At 42.9% G+C, this 22,023-nt stretch overlaps 1 protein-coding gene across 1 annotated transcript in view; it reads right to left on the bottom strand.

Moving 5' to 3' along the window:
- Positions 1–703: 703 nt before the first annotated feature.
- LOC124275701 (branched-chain-amino-acid aminotransferase, cytosolic-like) overlaps positions 704–22,023 on the bottom strand; it is a 67,457-nt gene continuing 46,137 nt past the window's right edge. The window contains 8 exon segments of the mRNA XM_046711336.1: positions 704–6,205; positions 6,388–7,907; positions 9,624–9,767; positions 11,962–12,030; positions 13,701–13,786; positions 13,999–14,144; positions 15,103–15,161; positions 15,163–15,264. Coding sequence (XP_046567292.1) covers positions 7,830–7,907; positions 9,624–9,767; positions 11,962–12,030; positions 13,701–13,786; positions 13,999–14,144; positions 15,103–15,161; positions 15,163–15,264 — 684 coding nt within the window. The 3' untranslated portion in view covers positions 704–6,205; positions 6,388–7,829.

The raw sequence follows: 22,023 nt of genomic DNA, 5'->3' as shown, positions 1-22,023 counted from the left end.
AAGCCTTCCAATTTTGGAATGTGTGAATTGAGCCCCCCAAAACAGAGGCACCTGCAAATGACGTCCCAAATGCTGGTGATGTATTTTTGCACGTTGTATTGTCCATATGAAATCCATATCTTAAACTGTTGAAAGATGTTTCAGATCCTTGTCGGAACACTGAACGGGCTTTCTCATTACAGCTTGTGACTGAAAGGGCATACACTGATCCCTGAGTGTAATTGTGGTGGTGGTGGTGGTGGAATTGGGTTTTACTTCCTGCTTGAGAATATTTCGCTCATGACGACGTGCATGCGTGTGTATGTGTATGTGCGGCTGCTTGTACTAGCCCAGACTGAAGCTGGTTTTATAGTGCTAGCCCACTGAGATACCATGCCGCAGTGAAGCATGAATACCCCACTCAGACACATTATACTGACTCCAAGCCGACCAGTCCTTGTTGTACCCATTAATGCCGAGTGTTAGACAGGGACCAACAAGTACCATATTTTAACTTCTTTTGGTATGACGCGCCCAGGGATCGAACCCGCGACCTTCCGCTCTCTGGGCGGACGCTCTAACCACTCCACCACGGAGGCATTAATGAGAGATGGGAGTCCACTTCCAATACAAAGCTTCTGAAGCAAACGGTTCAGGATCTTTATTCAACCAGAATGGCAAGTATCAATGACAGGTTGAAAAACATAAAAACACAACACAAAACTTGGTTACACATTTATTTCAAATATCACTACAAGACACTGTAATCTCAAACAGGGCAAGAAACTACCCAAGCAATCAGCATCTCCCAAATCCAACCATTCCTTAGAGTGTATAAACTCAATATTGTTAAAGTACTTGAGTTAGGTCTAATGAAACCTTAGGAAATATTCTAGGAATATCAATACAGTGAACACGCCACACACACACAGTACCAATTTCAGAAGTTACCAAACAACAAAATACAGAACATTCTAACCATTCAGCTATCACACAGCCCACAATTGTTTGTGCAAGTACATAACAACAGACCTCTTAACTTGTATTTTCTTTCTTTGTTTACAGACACCGGAGCAAAATATTCGAATAAATATATATGATTTAAAATATCAAATTTTAAATACATTTTTTACTTCCTCAATATTAAGTAGTGGACGGGATTTTCAACACGTTTTAATTAGCATACTTTTCATATTTTTTTCATGCTGATGGCAACACTATTTAAGTTTGTTTTCATAACAGATTACTAACTTCTGTTTGGGAATAACTGCTTTTCACTTTTTAATACTTTTTTCACATTTAATTATTTTGAGTTGGATGGTTCATAAATTAAAACGTGCATTTCTTCGTACATTGTTTTTGTATATAAGACCAAAGCAGTCTAGTTTCGATGGTCGATGAAGATTTTACGTGCAGAGAAAAATGTCATGCTAGCTCGAAGCTTCGCAGATAAAAAATGATATGCTGAAACGTGTAAAATGTAAGCAAAACATTTTTATAACAAAATACTGCATAAAATCAAAGAGATCTTCATAGATACACATGTACATTATTCATGAGATTAGTTCCTTGGACCAAAGTTAGTTCCACTAGGGATTTGAACCCATGTGACCCCTACGGTGGAGAACAATTACAGGAACGTGGTTGCTATGGTAACAATAAGAAACAAGTGTTGCAGGGACTGGAAACGAGTGAGAAACGGTTGAAAAAGAAAACTGATGTCATATCACATCCTTTTGTCCACATCTATCACATCCTTTTGTTCCCATTTTCATGCTGCAGTTTTTGATCAAAATGAGTTTTGAAATTGGATGAAGAGGACAAATGTGGTCCAGCAGGAATCTGGAATAAGTACATAATACTCAAGAGAAATTAAAGAACGTTAAAATCATTTCTTTAAATGGCATAAAGAAGTGATACACATGAGGAAGAGGGTCTTTTATGGATGTCATCTGATGAAGTAGTAAGGATATACTCTGAAACATCGTGTTCCTCATAATAAAGAAGTTGACATCCATAAAAGACTCTCTTCCTTATGTCCAAATAATTCATTTCACTCAGTTAATCAGTCACTGTCATATGAAAAATCTGGTATTCTTAAACATTTGAGTATGTCAAACATTTCTTCTACGTTTGTTCCCAGTCCTAACAACATATTAACTTTTATATATATATGTATATTCCAAGTACTTATATTCCGTTCCGGAACTGTCACGGACTAGGACCACAATATCTCACATTCTGTACAATTACATTCATACACCATAAGTGCAAAATAATGAAGTGCTCAAAAGCTGCCTGTGAAAAAGGAAAAGTCTGATAATACAATATGGAGGAAAAAGGAAACACTCCGAAAAAATACTGCGAGATTCATCAGTTGTTGCTATAGAGAACAAAAACTGTTACCATGGTTACATAGTCATATGTCAAGGTCAGTATTTTTGTCCAATGTCGGTTTTTTTTCTTGTTTGTATTCTGAACAAATTGAAGTTAAAATTGTCAAAAGAGACATAATATTAAATGCAGCATATATATTCATACATTAGACAGTAAATTCTTGCTGGTTTGATGTTTACAGTACCACACTGATTTTGATAATATCTTTGTCATCCATGTGTAAGAACATCCTGACAATTAATTACTCATAATTATATCTATTTTCAGATTTTTTCTGAAACCAAAATGTAAACTGTATACGGGTAGGTATTTCCTCCAGGAAGAGACTAATACCTCAGTACTGAGGTGTTACATTTGCTATCAATCCATGTTAGAAACTGTTTATTGTAACTGATATTGGACTGTCCTATATGAATGCCAGTCATATATCTTAGTTACAGAGATATGTTTTTGTTACAGGAGATATGCCTTTGTTACCAGCGATATGATTTTGTTACCAGCGATATGCCTTTGTTACCAGAGATATGCTTTTGTTAAAAGCTTTATTCCTTAGTTACCAGAGATATGCTGTTGTTACCAGCAATATGTATTTGTTACCAGTGATATGCTTTTGTTACCAGTGATACGATTTTGTTACCAGAGATAGGCTTTTGCTACCAGCGATATGCCTTTGTTACCAGATATATGCCTTTGTTACCAGAAATATGCCTTTGTTATCAGCAAGATGCACTTGTTACCAGAAATATGCCTTTGATACCAGAAATATGCCTTTGTTACCAGAAATATGCCTTTGTTACCAGCAATATTCCTTTGTTACCAGAAATATGCCTTTGTTACCAGCAATATGCCTTTGTTACCAGAAATATGCCTTTGTTACCAAAAATATGCCTTTGTTACCAGCAATATGCCTTTGTTACCAGCAAGATGCACTTGTTAACAGTAAGCTCCAGTTATTGGCATCTCTGACCAGATAATCATCAGAGAAAAAATATGATATATATAAAAATGTTGTAATCATTCATATGGCTTAAAACAATACTTATACTAATACTAATAAGCTGGGATATAACAAACAAAGAACAGAATAACCTGAGATAGAATTATGAAGAACAAAGCGATGGCCACATGTTATCTAGGGAAGTAACTCTTCAAATATTTCATTCTCGATAGCTAAGTACCAGAACATACACTGCAATATATTGATCAGCTGATTTGAAAAAAGCCACAAAGCAACATTATAATAGTTAAAATCACACACTCTTCCATCACCATGGTAACTAATACTGAATTTTCACAGCAGATATCAGACAGGTTCATTCAAGTTGTATATATCACATTTTGTTCAGTACCGTAACTGCATTAAAAAATATACTGAGAAAAAAAAATAAGGGAACACCACATCATGGCAGTGTTCCTTTATTTATTCTCAGATTTCCTTCCACAGCGTTATTCGAAGTTGTGATGAAAACTGGAAAATATTAAAGGAACGCTTGAATTTTCCTGTTCCTTTATTTTTTTCTCTTAGTATATATCTCTTTTGGCAAATAACACATTAAGTCATATTAATATTAAAATTAGGATACAGTGACAGAAGGTACCAGAAATTGTCTGACAATAATATTGTCCTGTTGTATGTGTTTATACTGTGATCGACAACCATGTGAAACAGGAAGAAGCAAGTCAACGCTAGCTGATTACATGTGTGCTTTGGACAGTATTCCAGTTACACCAGCTCATGTCAGGCAGATGTGGGAGAAGATTTGGAGTTATGCAGGTCCTAAACATTTACCATTTGCTAACAAACCTAGAAACAATGGGAGCCAACCGGGATCTGAAGCCACGACAACAGGGTCCCGTTTCCCAAAGCTATTGTAGCGCTACGACTGTCGTAAATCTATGTTACAGTATAGGGGTTACGACAGTCCTAGCACTGCGAATAGCTTTGTGAAACAGTGCCCAGGTCTCTGCTGGCCCAAGGGAAGCAACTCTCAGTAAACTGCGGCACCTTAGACATCAAGGCCACCTGCACCTTTCACGAATCTATAATCTCAAAGGTGTTACATTTGGCTGAAGATGTCGCTGAATTTTTCAGACAACACAAATGGCAAAAAAACATCCATATTATGACTAGACTAATTAAGTAACATTTTGATTTGTTGACATAAAAACCACATCCTGTGGAAGGGCTCAAAGACTAATCTCTGTCATTTACATCTAGGCAACTGTCCTAAGTGTTTTAGGTCTCAGGGCTGAAAGTACAAAACAACAGGAGGGATACACATATATACTGACCACCAAAAATAAGGGAACATTTCCCAGGATCTGGATGGAAGGATGTCAGAGTCTGCCTTCTGGCACTTCATCAATTTTACAGTCTCGGATGCACAAGGAAGCTGAGAACAGAATTTGATTGGATACTGATCCATTGACATCTAAATGTAATCGAGGGTGGAATCGGTCCATTATTATCAGAATCATTAAAACTTCTTCATCTAATCAGGGAACAGTCAACAAGAATTATCCTTCACGGAGGTCATGCTTATTAATAATTCAGATATGTTAATTTGGATAAGATGACCTTCTATAAACAGGATTTGTGAAGTATGTTGTTCCCTTATTTCTGGTGAGCAGTATAGGCAATACATTGGAAGATCAGTCAATGCATGGCAGGCCATCCATGCACACTGGCTGTGATGGTCTGGGTCCCGATTCCCAAAAGTCTTCGTAAAGTTACAACTGGTCATAACTCTTTAGTTTACCATAAGGGACTGTTCATTATTATTATTATTATTTGTGTGTGTGTAGTGCGTGCGTGCGTGCGTGCGTGCGCATGTGTGTGTGTGTTGGGATGATGATTTTAAGGGGGGTCACCCATTTTGTTCTGGGGATGTAGGGGGGTTATCAAATATGTGCACATTAACTAGGGGGGGCAGCAATTTTGTACAAAAGAATATTAAAAAAATTTGGGAACAGGGAAGGGTGGTCATTGATTTTGTACATGACATGCAGGGGTGGTGTGTGACTTACTTTGTACATAAATTTCAGGTGAGTCACTCACATTGTACATGCTTCTCAATAAAAATCATCATCACCCCCTAGCCATATATTATGAACGATCCCTAAGCTTACGAATGTCCTAGTGCTACAAACGTTTAGTGGATCGGGACCTAGGTCAGATTAACAGCCAGTGGTTGTTGGTTGGTCATTCAAAAACATGTCTAGAGTCTGTCATGGACAACGGAATATGCTCGTGATATGAGAACCGAATATTGAAACTGAATACATGCATAGAATACTAAGAACGCGTACATCGTTATGGCAACCTAACGGGATAACTGGAACTAAGGTAATGTCAACAACAACGGAGATTCAGCAACCAATATATTGATATGATAATCTTCAATGGCACTCGGTTTAAAACAAAATAAAACAACGTGACGAGAGACAGATGTCTGTATGTTACTGTGGGGAGCACGTGATGAAGCCGGGATGCAGTTACAGCCATCAAGTACAGATGTTACAGGTCATGGGAGTGTTACAGTGTAACAGATGACATGGCAGTGTAACATTACCCACAACGGATGTTACAGGTAATGGCAGTGTTCCAACATAACATCACCCTATGGCATAGAACAGATGTTACAGGTAATGACTTTATTACAACGTAACATCACCCTATGGCATAGAACAGATGTTACAGGTAATGACTTTATTACAACCTAACATCACCCTATGGCATAGAACAGATGTTACAGGTAATGACTGTATTACAACCTAACATCACCCTATGGCATAGAACAGATGTTACAGGTAATGACTGTATTACAACCTAACATCACCCTATGGTATAGAACAGATGTTACAGGTAATGACTGTATTACATGTTACGTAACATCAACCTAACATCACCCTATGGCATAGAACAGATGTTACAGGTAATGACTTTATTACAACCTAACATCACCCTATGGCATAGAACAGATGTTACAGGTAATGACTTTATATTACAACCTAACATCACCCTATGGCATAGAACAGATGTTACAGGTAATGACTGTATTACAACCCAACATCACTTAACATCACTCCTATGGCATAGAACAGATGTTACAGGTAATGACTGTATTACAACCTAACATCACCCTATGGCATAGAACAGATGTTACAGGTAATGACTGTATTACAACCTAACATCACCCTATGGTATAGAACAGATGTTACAGGTAATGACTGTATTACAACGTAACATCACCCTATGGTATAGAACAGATGTTACAGGTAATGACTGTATTACAACCTAACATCACCCTATGGCATAGAACAGATGTTACAGGTAATGACTGTATTACAACGTAACATCACCCTATGGCATAGAACAGATGTTACGGTTCATATTGTCACGGCATCAATCCCTCACCTCCAACAGATGCTGCAGAAAAGATGTCCCAGCCTGTAACCACTGTGACATGTTACAACACTGCTGAGTGATTGGGGATTCACACCACTTGAAGATTCACAGGCCTAGATTTTGAAGCTATCTTACCGTTAAGATAGTCGTAAGTGCCATAAATTGACATTAACTTACGACTATCTTAGTGCTAAGAGAACTTCGAAAATCTAAGGCCATGGCCTCATTCGTCGATCTTGAGTCCCTTTCTGCATCATACTTGCATCAAGATGGCCCCGCAATACCCTTGGTCCAAAGTGCACCACATCAAAACTAAATAATAACACTCATCAATAAAAGAAACCACAGCTGCTATGGAAACAAAAACAAGTCAAAATAGTCTCTGGCAACCAAAAATACAGACGCAAAATAGTTGCTATGGAAACAAAATAAAATCAATCCCAACTATATACACACCTGTTCCATTTTGTACAAATATTACACGGAGTATCACCCTCAGTCATGAAACGCGTAGAGATTCTATCAAGTAAAACACACATAAAAATATAAAAGATCAATATTTCCGGTCAATGTAGAGTTTGTACTCTGCAAGGAGCACATTAAATTGTCTCTAAACAACATTTGATTACCGTAATTGACCTAAATAGCACCCCACCTTGTATACTTACACCAATATCCAATGCTAAATAGATGGATCACATATTTGAGATTCGTTCAACCGAGACATTTGAGGTCATCCCTGATGACACATGTCAACCATTTGATCAATAACGGTATTATCAGCCAACACAGGCATGAAATGTATACTTAAAATATATTAAAATTTGAACATCTATACATATATGAAGGAATGGGTTCCATTTTTGAGTGCAAGAACCTTCATGAATATTGAAATTAAGACATTCAGTGTTGACCAAAACTGAGACAATTGTCAACTAGTGGCATTTGTTCTCTATGTATAACAGTGTCTCTAACAGTGACAATATCAAGAGACTGTGTACAGAGGGGAGATCACTCCGATTTGCAAAGTGAAAAGGGAGACAACTCAGGCCTTCATTCCCATTTTCTCATCTTCCTCAACATCATCCACATCCAGCATCCACTCATGAGGTTTGCGGCCCAACTGAAACAGATACAATCCTTATCAATTGCTGACCTTAATCTTGAATCTAACATCAATCTAGAAAAAGAAATTCACTGTAAGGGACAATATCATAACATCAATTGTGATGATGATGATGATGATGATTTTGTGGGGCACCGTTCTGGCAATTTTGTTAATTTTCGCATTAGGGGGTCATCAATTTTGTACATAAAAATATGCTTAAAACTATGCTTAGAAATTGGGGGTGTGTGTGTGTGTGTGTGTGTGTGTGTGTGTGTGTGTGTGTGTTTGTCATTGATTTTTGTACATGACATGCAGGTGGGGGTCACTTATTTTGTACATAAATATATTTTTTGGGGGTCATTCACATTGTACAAGCTTCTCCATAAAAATCATCATCACCCCCCCTAGCCATAAATTATGAACGGTCCCTAACCATTTGAATCAAATAATCGATTTTCACTAAAATACAAAACATGAATTCACTGAACAGAAATTTAAAATCAACAAAATTCTGATGCATTAGTCATCAATGACAAGGAAATATAGTTGAAATAACATCTTCATCTCATATGCAGTAGGTGCCTGTGGCTGAATATGTCTACAGCACCCAATTACTGGTCTCAAGAAGCAACTGACTGAGCAGCCCTTGAGCAACAAGGTTGGAATTGGTCTTCAGCTACAAGCTTGTCATAAGAGGGGACTAACAGGATCAGGTGTAGACTAACGTTTAGTCCCAGGGTGTCCCAAATAAACCCATTTAAATGGAAAAGGAACCCCAGTGAGTTGGGGAAATCTAGACATGCTTCATTTAGGGCTCAAGCATTGCAGGGAGGGCAAGGCAGTAGGGAAAATAATGTGGTTCAGGGACTGTGAGACAGACTAGCTTTAGCACTGCAGGGAGGGCAAGGCAGTAGGGAAAATAACATGGTTCAGGGACTGTGAGACAGACTAGCTTTAGCACTGCAGGGAGGGCTAGGCAGTAGGGAAAATAACATGGTTCAGGGACTGTGAGACAGACTAGCTTTAGCACTGCAGGGAGGGCAAGGCAGTAGGGAAAATAACATGGTTCAGGGACTGTGAGACAGACTAGGTTTAGCACTGCAGGGAGGGCAAGGCAGTAGGGAAAATAACATGGTTCAGGGACTGTGAGACAGACTAGCTTTAGCACTGCAGGGAGGGCTAGGCAGTAGGGAAAATAATGTGGTTCAGGGACTGTGAGACAGACTAGCTTTAGCACTGCAGGGAGGGCAAGGCAGTAGGGAAAATAACATGGTTCAGGGACTGTGAGAGACTAGATCAGGTGGTCGGGTTCACAGACTTGGTTGATGCTATCCTATCCCAACTGTATTGATGGGTGCCGATGATTTCAGTCACCAGACTCAACTAAAACTATTTCTTGTAGCAGTAATAATGCATCATATGCTGCAGTTACAATAGTTGTTATTTACAATGTATGTCTAAGGAAATAAATAATCATATGTCTGAAGAAATACATACTTTTATGTGTTGCATTTGGGTATACTTGCAGTAAATATTTTCAAATGCAATATTTTCAGGTAAATTGTTTGAAAGATGGCAGGTGTGGAAACAACTGAAAACTTATCTTAAGACTCATTTTCTTTGTGAATGATCTACACACAAATCTTCAAAGGTGGGTTCAGGATTTGACTATTGACCATGGAAAAAATTATATTTGCGAAGAATTATTCTCTGGTCCTAGGGATCTCTTACCTGGATATCGGTGAGTACGGACATGAACCTGTTGGTGAGTTTAGCCTCCTTCATGGTCGGGATCTCCAGCACCTGGTTGTTGTACAGGATCTTATCCACTGGGCACACTGTGCTTGCCGTGCCTGCACCGAATATCTCCTTCACCTGTCACAGGTAAACACTGTTATAATCACATATCACTTGTCTCCGTACCTATCTTGACCCTCTCATCACCTTTCAAGACAATCATGCTTTCCTCAGACTAATGAGAATGGCCTAATCTTCTAAGACTGATCTTACAGTTAGCATTCCTTGGACCTACCGTATATGACTGACTGCCTATACGCCGCTTTTAGCAATATTTGAGGACCAGAAAAGCTTCAGTCTGTACCCATGTGGGGTCGAACCCAGGTATCCATGGGTTACGCTTTAACCAAACTTTTTTCCAGGGTAAGAGGACCAAAAAAAGCAACATCTTATCCATGGAGTTCGATCAAACTATTTTCCAGGGTAAGAAAAAATCTGTAATCGCCAGCGTGAACAAACAACAGAAGACAACTTTGTCAGTAGAGACGCCAAATTTGCAATTAAACATCACTAGACAAGATTATTTACCTTTTAAGTTATAAGTTGTTTTACTGGGCATTGTATTATTTGCAGGGATTAAGATTACGTGTGTATCTGAGCCGGAAATAGCAATCAGCTGTGCACACGTTTCCGCTTAACAAGTTCAAACATGCACAATAATAATATAGCGGGATCAATTCTGGACGAGTCATCAGTAAAATATAATACAGAATACTATTATTTAACCCAAAGAAATATATCCTAGCATTGTGTAATTTTAGTTACAGTTTTATATAAAATATATATAATTAAGATTAAGGTGTATACTGGGTTATCTCGCATGAACGTGGTAAGCAGAAGTTTAATGCGCATTACATGGAATGGGGTAAAACACGGAAGCCATTTAAATTCACACATTTTACCGATGTTACTGTAAACTAGCAGTCAATGGAAAACGAGGTGGTAATCAGTTAAGTGATTGTTGAATGGGGTAAAATAAGCAAGCCAGTTTTTGCTACAATAAAATGATATTTAGAGAAGCAAAATATATTATGCATTTTCTGTCAACTACACTTCGTTTCGATCCGTGAGTAGACACAATATATATGACTGTGAATTCTTTGAATAATGTGGACCAAAGTTATAATTATTGGTAACTGCCAGTTGTCTGTGGTCTGTGTTTGCCGCGATTAGGACCCCATCGCGGGGGATTGACTTATGCACGAAACATACCATTTTGACACTGATTTTAAGGGTCAAGTTTGGGGGTCGTCTTATCCATGGGGTCGTCTTATAGACGGTCATATACAGTATCTTATGACTGCCTTTCCTGAGATTCATCTTACAACAGTCCTGCTTTCCCCAGACAAAAGTAACTTACAAAACAGGGATGACCTGCTTTCCTTGGACTGTTGTCCATTAAAACAAAGGGTATCCCCTTTACCTGAGATCTATATTACAAAACAGGGGTGTCGTGCTTTCCTTGGACTGTTGTCCATTAAAACAAAGGGTATCCCCCTTACCTGAGATCTATATTACAAAACAGGGGTGTCCTGCTTTCCTTGGACTGTTGTCCATTAAAACAAAGGGTATCCCCCTTACCTGAGATCTATATTACAAAACAGGGGTGTCGCTCTTTCCTTGGATTGTTGTCCATTAAAAACAAAGCTGAGAAAAACTACCTCTTAGAGTTTGTTAACTAATATACTTTTTATGTTAAGATATAAAAAACATAGTACTGAGCTTAAGATATGATTAAACTTAAGTGTCATATGATGAACTTAAGCTAATTATATAATAGCAAAACCCTGTAGAGTTTTAGAGTTTGTTAGCTAGAATACTTATATGATATAAACCTAGTATTTCCTTTAGAGTTTTGTTAGCTAATATACTTATATATGATATAAACATAGACTGTTGTCCAAATATATAATAGCAAAAACTCTTTTTAGAGTTTGATAGCTAATATACCTATATTAAAACAGGATAATGTAACCATAATGCTTAAGATATGATGGACATTGGAATCATGCCTTAAGTTAGTGCCAAAAACTCTGTATGTTTGTATATGATTAAAAGAATCTGTAGAGTTGTTAACTTATATATTGTATGATGTAATAATCATAGTACGAACTTTTGTTGGTGATGGCTTCTGTAAGATTGACTTGTTTGTTGGTGATGGCTTCATACTCCCTGGACAAATGATATGATCCAGCTGTTGATCATGCTCACTAACTAGCTCTCCCAACCTCCCCCTCTCTCTCTGACTGACTCACTCACTCACTCAACTTACCCTTCCTTCTTGGAGGGCCTTCAGCAACTGCTTCATGTTGTATCTATCCTCTGTCACCTTGAACTCTCCCTGCAAGAGAATGTGGCTTGTCATCAGATGGACAGGTCCCTGTAGGAAATCATCTTGTCTTCATGTTAAAACTACCCAACTCATATACTGGTACTTAACAGATTCACATACTAGTTCGGCGTTTGTTAAATAATCTCATGAAATTCATAACTAAGGAACGTCCAAAGTACCAATACAAGCGGGTGTATGTAGGGTCAGAAGCTTCTCTTGCTTCAGGCAACATTTTGTCCTTGAACAGATTGAACAAAGTGTAATCCCCACTTTCACTTCACTTTCCAAATGATTATGTTAACTTTAATGTCTGATGTTATTAATGAATAGCAGCAACATCTGAGAAATACAAATGGCAGATTTCAGCCTACTTACATGGAGACAGCGACCACCACCCATCATTCAGCCACAACACCTGTCATATCACTTTCCAACCGTCCTGACTCACCCACCCGTCCTGACTCACCCACCAAGCCACCAGTCACACTCTTATCCTGTCACTCACTTAGTGGTAATCCCCTCACTCACTCACTCACCCAGCCACCAGGCACACTCTTATCCTGTCACTCACTTAGCGGTAATCCCCTCACTCACTCACTCACTCACCCAGCCACACTCTTATCCTGTCACTCACTTAGCGGTAATCCCCTCACTCACTCACCCAGCCACACACTTATCCTGTCACTCACTTAGTGGTAATCCCATCACTCACTCACCCACCCATCACTCACACACTTATCCTGTCACTCACTTAGTGCTCATCCCCTCACTCACCTACCTAGCCACCACTCACACACTTACCCTGTCACTCACTTAGTGGTAATCCCCTCACTCACTCACCCACCACTCACACAATTATCCTGTCACTCACTTAGTGGTAATCCCCTCACTCACTCACCCACCACTCACACAATTATCCTGTCACTCACGTAGTGGTAATCCCCTCACTCACTCACTCATCCACCCAGCCACACACTTATCCTGTCACTCACTTACTGGTAATCCCATCACTCACTCACCCACCCACCACTCACACACTTATCCTGTCACTCACACAGTGGTAATCCCCTCACTCACCTACCCAGCCACCACTCACACACTTACCCTGTCACTCACTTAGTGGTAATCCCCTAACTCACTCGCCCACCACTCACAAAATTATCCTGTCACTCACTTAGTGGTAATCCCCTCACTCACTCACCCACCCAGCCACACACTTATCCTGTCACTCACTTAGTGGTAATCCCCTCGCTCACTCACACACCCAGTCACACACTTATCCTGTCACTCACTTAGTGGTAATCCCCTCACTCACCCACCACTCACACACTTATCCTGTCACTCACTTAGTGGTAATCCTCTCACTCACCCACCCAGCCACACACTTATCCTGTCCACTCACCCACTTATCCTGTCACTCACACAGTGGTAATCCCCTCACTCACTCACTCACCCACCTATCCATCCACTTCACTCCTCACTCACCCACTCACCCACCTATCCATCCCTCCCTCACCCACTGTCATCCATCCCTCACTCACCCACCTATCCATCCCTCACTCACCTTCCATCCCCTCAATCACCCTCATCAATTCCCTGACTCAACCACTCACTCAGCCATCAGTCACCCACTTATCCTGTCAATCACCCGTCCATCCCCCACCCATCCCCTCACTCACCCACTCTCTGGCCAGATCCAGGAGACTCATGCCAGTGGCGGCCGGCAGGATGAGGCCGTCCAAGGGAGCAGTGATCAGCTCATCCTCTGTTGAACACAAAATTCCACATTAAACCCCTGAAAGCGATCACCTAGACCATGTAGACCATTACACTGCTCCCACACTGCCCTGTGTATAGGTACATGCCGCGCCAGGCATGAAGACAAATTAAGAAAACAAGGGTCTTGTAAGCTACAAATCTGAGATTCAAACTCGCACATCCTGACAAAACTACGCGATGCAGCTGCTGACAGCTCACCTCCCTTCTCGTTGATCCAGTACATGAAGAGATTCATGGTGCCAACCTCTGTCAGTTGGTGGTCAGGTCCAAACAGCCAGAGCACCTGCTGGGCGTTGTTCTCCTTCAGTGCCTTGTCCTGGATGGCAATGGTTGGACCGTAGTTCCTGAAATATACCAATGTCATAGAAGAAATGGTCTTTGTGCTCCAGTGAGTGAGTAGGTTATTACACAACTTTAAGCAATATTCCATCATCGTGACTTCACACTTAAGCTATATCAGGAGGTGAGGTGAAGTGAAATTGGGTTTAACGTTGTGCTTGAGAATATTTCGCTCATATGACGACGTGCATGCGTGTGTATGTGTATGTGCGGCTGCTTGTACGAGCCCAGACTGAAGCTGGTTTTATAGTGCTAGCCCACTGAGATACCATGTCGCAGTGAAACATGAATACCCCACTCGGACACATTATACTGACTCCGAGCCGACCAGTCCTTGTTGTACCCATTAATGCCGAGCGCCAGGCAGGGACCAACAAGTACCATATTTTAGCGTCTTTTGGTACGAGTCTTTTTGATGCGGTCGGTGATTGAACCCGCGACCTTCCGCTCTCCGGGCGGACGCTCTAACCACCACACCACGGAGGCGGTCCAGCTATACCAGGAACTGGACCCTGATCCTCAGCTTGATGCCAACACTTAAACCACTGGACTATCCCACCACCCCTTGTAGTAAAGACATTACCTGTATACACAACTCTAAATAAAACAAATCTCTTATACTGCTGGGGATATCACACTTACACAACGCAAGCTGCAAAATTCACCTGAGCACAATCTCTACTGTTTCATATGTCACATCCTCAAGTTGGAATTGTGCACTGATACTTATCTTTGTATGTATGCTATTTTAAGCCGCACTCAGCAATACTCCAGCTAATCAGACGATCCAGTGATTGACATCATAAGCATTGATCTGCGCAAGTGGATTATGGTGGCATGTGTCAACCAAGTCAGCGAGCCTGACCATCCGACTCTGCCAGTCACATTTTACGAAATGCATGGGTTGCTCGACAAAAATTCTAACCCAAAGACATTATGTATGACACTAAAGAAGAGACTCACGATCCCATCTTGTACTCTCCACAGCTGCCGGGCCAGGCTCGAACATACTGGGGGTCCGCGAAGGAGTGTGATGGGCTTGAGGCCAGTGGGGAAGTAGGGTCCAACAGGGCCCAGCAGAACGTACAGGAGAGCCGTGTTGCTTACAGTCACACCCAGCGTCGGCTGAAACAACAAGGACAAGTTACAGATTGGGTACAGTTGGGGTACAGATTGGGGCTGATTGAAACAAGGACAAGTTACAGATTGGGTACAGTTGGGGTACAGATTGGGTACAGTTGGGGTACAGATTGGGTACAGTTGGCGTACAGATTGGGTACAGTTGGGGTACAGATTGGGGTCCTGATTGGGTACAGTTGGGGTACAGATTGGGTACAGTTGGGGTACAGATTGGGGTCCTGATTGGGTACAGTTGAAGTGTATCATAGAACAGCTGCAGTCACCCACTGGACAAACAGTCCACATTTCAGACAGAGAGATCAGCTTCCTGGGGCAAGGGAGCTAACTGACTACAAAAGTCCAGTCTCCACCCTTACCCTGAAATAGGCTGGATTTTCATGGCTGGATCTAGTGAGTGAGTTCAGTTTTACGCCGCTTTTAGCAATATTCCAGCAATATCATGGCGGTGGTCACCAGAAATGGGCTTCACACATTGTACCCATGTGGGGAATCGAACCCAGGTCTTTGGTGTGACAAGTGAATGCTTTAACCACTAGGCTACCCCAGCAACCCCTCAAACAAGAGCAAAACCATTTGGAAAACCTTTCTTTAAATTGGTTCTTTCCTTTGGAAAACAATGACATTAACCTTTGATCTCAAGAAGACTATCAGTGTATAAAATCCACCTAAAACTCACCAATCTACCTTAGTTTGTGCTTAGAGAAAACTGCCAGTCAAAATTAACGCTAACCAAGGCTCACTTTTCATTTCTGATTCAAGACAACAAAATATTATATTTCCTAATCCTGTTAGCAAAAACCTAGGATACAGATATTTCTAAAACTCAATGTTGAAAAACTCAAATGCAAATATTTTCTCAGCATTGATACAATAAATTAACCAAACATTGGTTTAGAATTGGTCTCCTGAATCAAAATTGTATCATCACCAACAAATGAAAACATATTATCTCTGAAGAATAAATCCAACAGCACCTTATGAGAAGGCATCACTTCAGGTTGAGTTGTCTCCCCTGGACCATCGAGGACCAGACACGGACATGGGTCTGTCATGTTTACAAGACTTTACTTCTGGTTGTCCGATGAAAAACACCAATAATGCTACATCCATATGAATATCCATCAATCTCATAAAAATGTGGAATTTTCACCAAATGAAAGACATATATTTTTTCTGATATTGTTCATACTATTGAGAAAGTAGAGAGTCTTTCCCCCCAAGAATACAAATCACTGGCTAACAGAATGTACATGTGAGTAACTGAACAACTGCTGATAAATCTACGAGTCTTTGTTTTTTCTCCTGGGTGCCAAGAATCAGGCTGGGTAATAACAAGTAGCCTCTATTAACATTTTTGGGATGACATGGGCAGGATCAAATGCCATCCTGCTCACCAGGCAGACACTCTATCCACAAGACCATGTGCTCAGTCCTCAAGTGTTAATAATTGTCAAATAGAGTTCATTGGAGTGAGTGAACGAGAGTAGTTTTACCCGCTTTTAGAAATACAAATGTATTCATTGTGGGGCAGGACCAAAGTCCTAGCAACTCGCAGGAGTCAAGCTGCCAAACACAGTCACCCATCCAAGGACTCTCCGCACCCAGCATTGCTTAACTTGAACTGATTTGTGACCTGAGCTCTGCACAGGACCACACAGCACCACATACAATATAGACATAGAAACATTGAGGCAGGAGTCAGGACACAGAACGAATCACTAAATATATCGCCATACAAACAGTTAACACTCTCACCCTTATGGAGGAGAGACAAGCCATGACGTTCTTATCTTAAGTCCATTAATGACAAAGCGTTTTCATTTTCAGTGTTTCACGAATCATAAAATGCATATAATTCAACCAGGATGCTTGTTTTTCAAAAAGAATAACTTCTATTCATCAATCCACCGAATGATGCAGCATATTTACTAATGCAGCCTGTATTTGCATCTTCCTACATGCACCGCTGCCTCCTATTGTGACCACAGTCACCACTTTGTTATCAGATGCAAGGCAACTCCCATCATTGTCCTCAAAGCACACATCAACATAAAACCATCTGGGCTATAAGGACGTAATTATCAAAAATACCATTCAAACGAAACATTTTTATTTGAAACTCTGTAAACGGTATTTCTAAAGAACACAAGAACAACGCCTTGTTCACAGCGAGAACGTGTTTAATTATTTCCTTATTGATACACATCGCCATAGGAGAAGTCGTTTCTCGCACAGTGTATGATTTATACCTTCACCACTATAGAGCGAAAATTAAACATAAATTGAATAATACTGGGCGAGTTTATTCCTCCCAAACCGACTCGGTCATGTGACAGTCCTGGACTATTATCCGAGACAATGAATGCTTGCAGTCCTAAACGCAATAAATACCCATACGTCCGAGCTGGGAGGTGTGCGGCAAAAGGCACTTGAGGAGTGAAAGACAACGTCCCCAAACAAACAATCTGTTCCACTGTCAAAGGAAAGCAGGACAATGGTAAATCAAGGTACAACTGAACACCGTGCTGAATCGAGTCAAAGATCAGATTGTTTGCAGTAGGGTAGACACAAGGGCACAAGACGGATAACTATGTCAAGTGACGTGCAAGGGACGGGTAGCACCACTCTGAGGTCATATGGTGTCCTCAATGCACCCTGATTCAGCATATTGTGACTAAAAGCTCTGCAAATAGGCTCTTGACAACTACAATAGACTCAGGTGATCTGAACCGACAGCATTTACATGATCCCATTGTGTGCCGGTACAGGTGTAACGCTGGATGCTAGTATCTTGGGGTTCAAAGATCAACGTGGCAAAGAAATAAATGGGGGTATTTTTTATCCAAACATTTCACCATATGCTGCCACTTTTTGAAAAAGAAATATTGACATGAACTGACAACTGTTCCTGAAGCTGAAATCCTGAACTAATATGAACTGATATCATAGTTATTTAATTCTTCATATCCATTTAACCTTAGTAACATGACTGTGCCCCTTATGAGTGAGTGGGTGGGTGAGTGGGAGTGAGTGAGTGAGTGAGTGAGTGAGTGGAGTGAGTGAGTGAGTGAGTGAGTGAGTGAGAGGAGTGAGTGAGTGAGTGAGTGAGTGAGTGGGTGGGTGGGTGGGTGAGTGAGTGAGTGAGTGAGTGAGTGAGTGAGCCTATAGGTAGGTGCCCCTTTAGAGGGTGGGTGGGTGAGTGAGTGAGCCTATGGGTAGGTGCCCCTTTAGTGAGTGGGTGGGTGTGTGAGTGAGCCTATGGATAGGTGCCCCTTTAGTGAGTGGGTGGGTGGAGTGAGTGAGCCTATGGATAGGTGCCCCTTAGAGGGGTGGTTGGGAGTGAGTGAGTGAGCCTATGGATAGGTGCCCTTTAGAGGGTGGGTGGGTGAAGTGAGCCTATGGGTAGGTGCCCTTTAGTGGGTGGGTGAGTGAGTGAGCCTATGGGTAGGTGCCCCTTTAGTGGGTGGGTGGGTGAGTGAGCCTATGGGTAGGGTGCCCTTTAGTGGGTGGGTGGGTGAGTGAGCCTATGGGTAGGGTGCCCTTTGGTGGGTGGGTGAGTGAGTGAGCCTATGGGTAGAGTGCCCTTTAGTGGGTGGGTGGGTGAGTGAGCCTATGGGTAGGTGCCCCTTTAGTGGGTGGGTGAGTGAGTGAGCCTATGGGTAGGTGCCCCTTTAGTGGGTGGGTGAGTGAGTGAGCCTATGGGTAGGTGCCCCTTTAGTGGGTGGGTGAGTGAGTGAGCCTATGGGTAGAGTGCCCCAGAGGGTGGGTGAGTGAGTGAGCCTATGGGTGGGGTGCCCTTTGGTGGGTGGGTGGGTGAGTGTGCCTATGGGTGGGGTGCCCCTTTAGTGGGTGGGTGGGTGAGTGAGCCTATGGGCAGGTGCCCCTTTAGTGGGTGGGTGGGTGGGTGAGTGAGCCTATGGGGTAGGTGCCCCTTTAGTGGGTGGGTGGGTGGGTGAGTGAGCCTATGGGTAGAGTGCCCTTTAGTGGGTGGGTGGGTGAGAGTGAGCCTATGGGTAGGTGCCCTTTAGAGGTGGGTGAGTGAGTGAGCCTATGGGTAGGTGCTTGCTTAGAGGGTGGGTGGGTGAGAGTGAGCCTATGGGTAGGTGCCTTTTAGTGGGTGGGTGATTGAGTGAGCCTATGGGTAGAGGCCCCTTTGGTGGGTGGGTGGGTGAGTGAGCCTATGGGTAGGTGCCCCTTTAGTGGGTGGGTGGGTGAGTGAGCCTATGGGTAGGTGCCCTAGGGGTGGGTGGGTGAGTGAGCCTATGGGTGGGGTGCCTTTGGTGAGTGGGTGAGTGAGTGAGTGAGCCTATGGTGGGGTGCCCCTTTAGTGGGTGGGTGGGTGAGTGAGTGAGCCTATGGGTTGGTGCCCCTTTAGTGGGTGGGTGGGTGAGTGAGTGAGCCTATGGGTAGGTGCCCTTTAGAGAGGTGGGTGGGTGGAGTGAGCCTATGGGTAGGTGCCTTTAGTGGGTGGGTGGGTGAGTGAGCCTATGGGTAGGTGCCCCTTTGGTGGGTGGGTGGGTGAGTGAGCCTATGGGTGGGGTGCCCCTTTAGTGGGTGGGTGGGTGAGTGAGCCTATGGGTAGGTGCCCTTTGGTGGGTGGGTGGGTGAGTGAGCCTATGGTAGAGTGCCCTTTGAGTGGGTGGGTGGGTGGAGAGAGTGAGCCTATGGGTGGGTGCCCCTTTAGTGGGTGGGTGAGTGAGTGAGCCTATGGGTGGAGTGCCCCTTTAGTGGGTGGGTGGGTGAGTGAGCCTATGGGTAGGTGCCCTTTAGTGGGTGGGTGGGTGAGTGAGTGAGCCTATGGGTAGGTGCCCCTTTAGTGGGTGGGTGGGTGGGTGAGTGAGCCTATGGGTAGGTGCCCCTTTAGTGGGTGGGTGGGTGAGTGAGCCTATGGGTAGGTGCCCCTTTAGTGGGTGGGTGAGTGAGTGAGCCTATGGTGGAGGTGCCCCTTTGGTGGGTGGGTGGGTGAGTGAGTGAGCCTATGGGTAGGTGCCCTTTGGTGGGTGGGTGGGTGGGTGAGTGAGCCTATGGGTAGGTGCCCTTTAGTGGGTGGGTGAGTGAGTGAGCCTATGGGTGGGGTGCCCCTTTAGAGGGTGGGTGGGTGAGTGAGTGAGCCTATGGGTAGGTGCCCTTTAGTGGGTGGGTGGGTGAGTGAGCCTATGGGTAGGTGCCTTTAGTGGGTGGGTGGGTGAGTGAGCCTATGGGTAGGTGCCCTTTAGTGGGTGGGTGGGTGAGTGTGAGTGAGCCTATGGGTAGGGTGCCCTTTGGTGGGTGGGTGGGTGAGTGAGTGAGCCTATGGTAGGTGCCCTTTAGAGGGTGGGTGGGTGGGTGAGTGAGCCTATGGGTAGGTGCCCCTTTAGAGGGTGGGTGAGTGAGTGAGCCTATGGGTAGGTGCTTGCCCTTTAGTGGGTGGGTGGGTGAGTGAGCCTATGGGTAGGAGGTGCCCCTTTAGTGGGTTGGTGGGTGAGTGAGCCTATAGGTAGGTGCCCTTTAGTGGGTGGGTGGGTGAGTGAGTGAGCCTATGGGTAGGTGCCCTTTAGTGGGTGGGTGGGTGAGTGAGTGAGCCTATGGGTAAGAGTGCCCCTTTAGTGGGTGGGTGGGTGAGTGTGAGTGAGCCTATGGGTAGGTGCCCTTTAGTGGGTGGGTGGGTGAGTGAGTGAGCCTATGGGTAGGTGCCCCTTTAGTGGGTGGGTGGGTGAGTGAGTGAGCCTATGGGTAGGTGCCCCTTTAGAGGGTGGGTGGGTGAGTGAAATAAGTTGGTGGGTGAAATAAGTTGGTGGGTGGGTGAGGGTGGGTGAGTTTGGTGGGTGAGTGAGTGAGTGAAATAAGTTGGTGGGTGGGTGAGTTTGGTGGGTGGGTGAGTGAGTGAGTGAGTGAAATAAGTTGGTGGGTGGGTGAGTTTCTTGGGTGGGTGAGTTTGGTGGGGGGTTGAGTGAGTGAGTGAGTGAGTGAGTGAGTGAGTGAGTACATGAGTGAGTGAGTGAGTGAGTCAGTGAGAGTGAATGAGCCGATGGGCAAACAAGCAAGTAGTTTTTGTGAGTGTTAGTAACATTACTGCAATATCTGGGCTAGGTAGACCGGAAAAAAACTCTAAACATGGTTTCTATGTGTGGAATTAAACCTGGGTCTTTGATTTAATGGAGATACATAAACCCCAAGGTTACCTCACCAACTCTCACACGAAAAAAGTGTCATTGTATGTAAACTAAACATCCTTAAAGTCACCAGAGATATATGCTGCAAATCCAACCCACTTGATCTCATTTCAACAATATACAAGATATTATGGCACACAAATTCTACACACCTTATTTCGACCCAAGTGAAATATTTTGTGTTTAGTCCACAAATCATAACATTTAAAAGGTTTTGCCTTACGCTGAAAGACAGCATAGCCTAGTTACAGGACACCACATGACTACAAGGAGAAAGGACTGCTGCAAGCGACCTCTGAACAGTTTTTTTTACAACAATTTCATGTCAGGTGAAAGCACGAATGTAAGAGACGGATGTATGATTGGCAGTTCTTAAAGTGTGGGACTCCACAAGTGTCGAAATGACTCAGTACTTAAGACACGTTCAGTACACCCTGCAACAGATGACCTCAAATATATTGTTGTATCTCGTCGACACCTACGTACACCTACAATAGATGACCTCAGGCATATTGTTGCATCTTGTCAACACCTACGTACCCTGCAATAGATGACATCAGGTATATTGTTGTGTCTTGTCGACACTTACAGT

Source organism: Haliotis rubra, unplaced genomic scaffold, assembly GCF_003918875.1.
Source record: "Haliotis rubra isolate DU_JTF1 unplaced genomic scaffold, ASM391887v1 Scf201, whole genome shotgun sequence".
NCBI classification, from domain to species: Eukaryota; Metazoa; Mollusca; class Gastropoda; order Lepetellida; family Haliotidae; genus Haliotis; species Haliotis rubra.
This window is presented reverse-complemented; position numbering and strand designations above follow the sequence as displayed.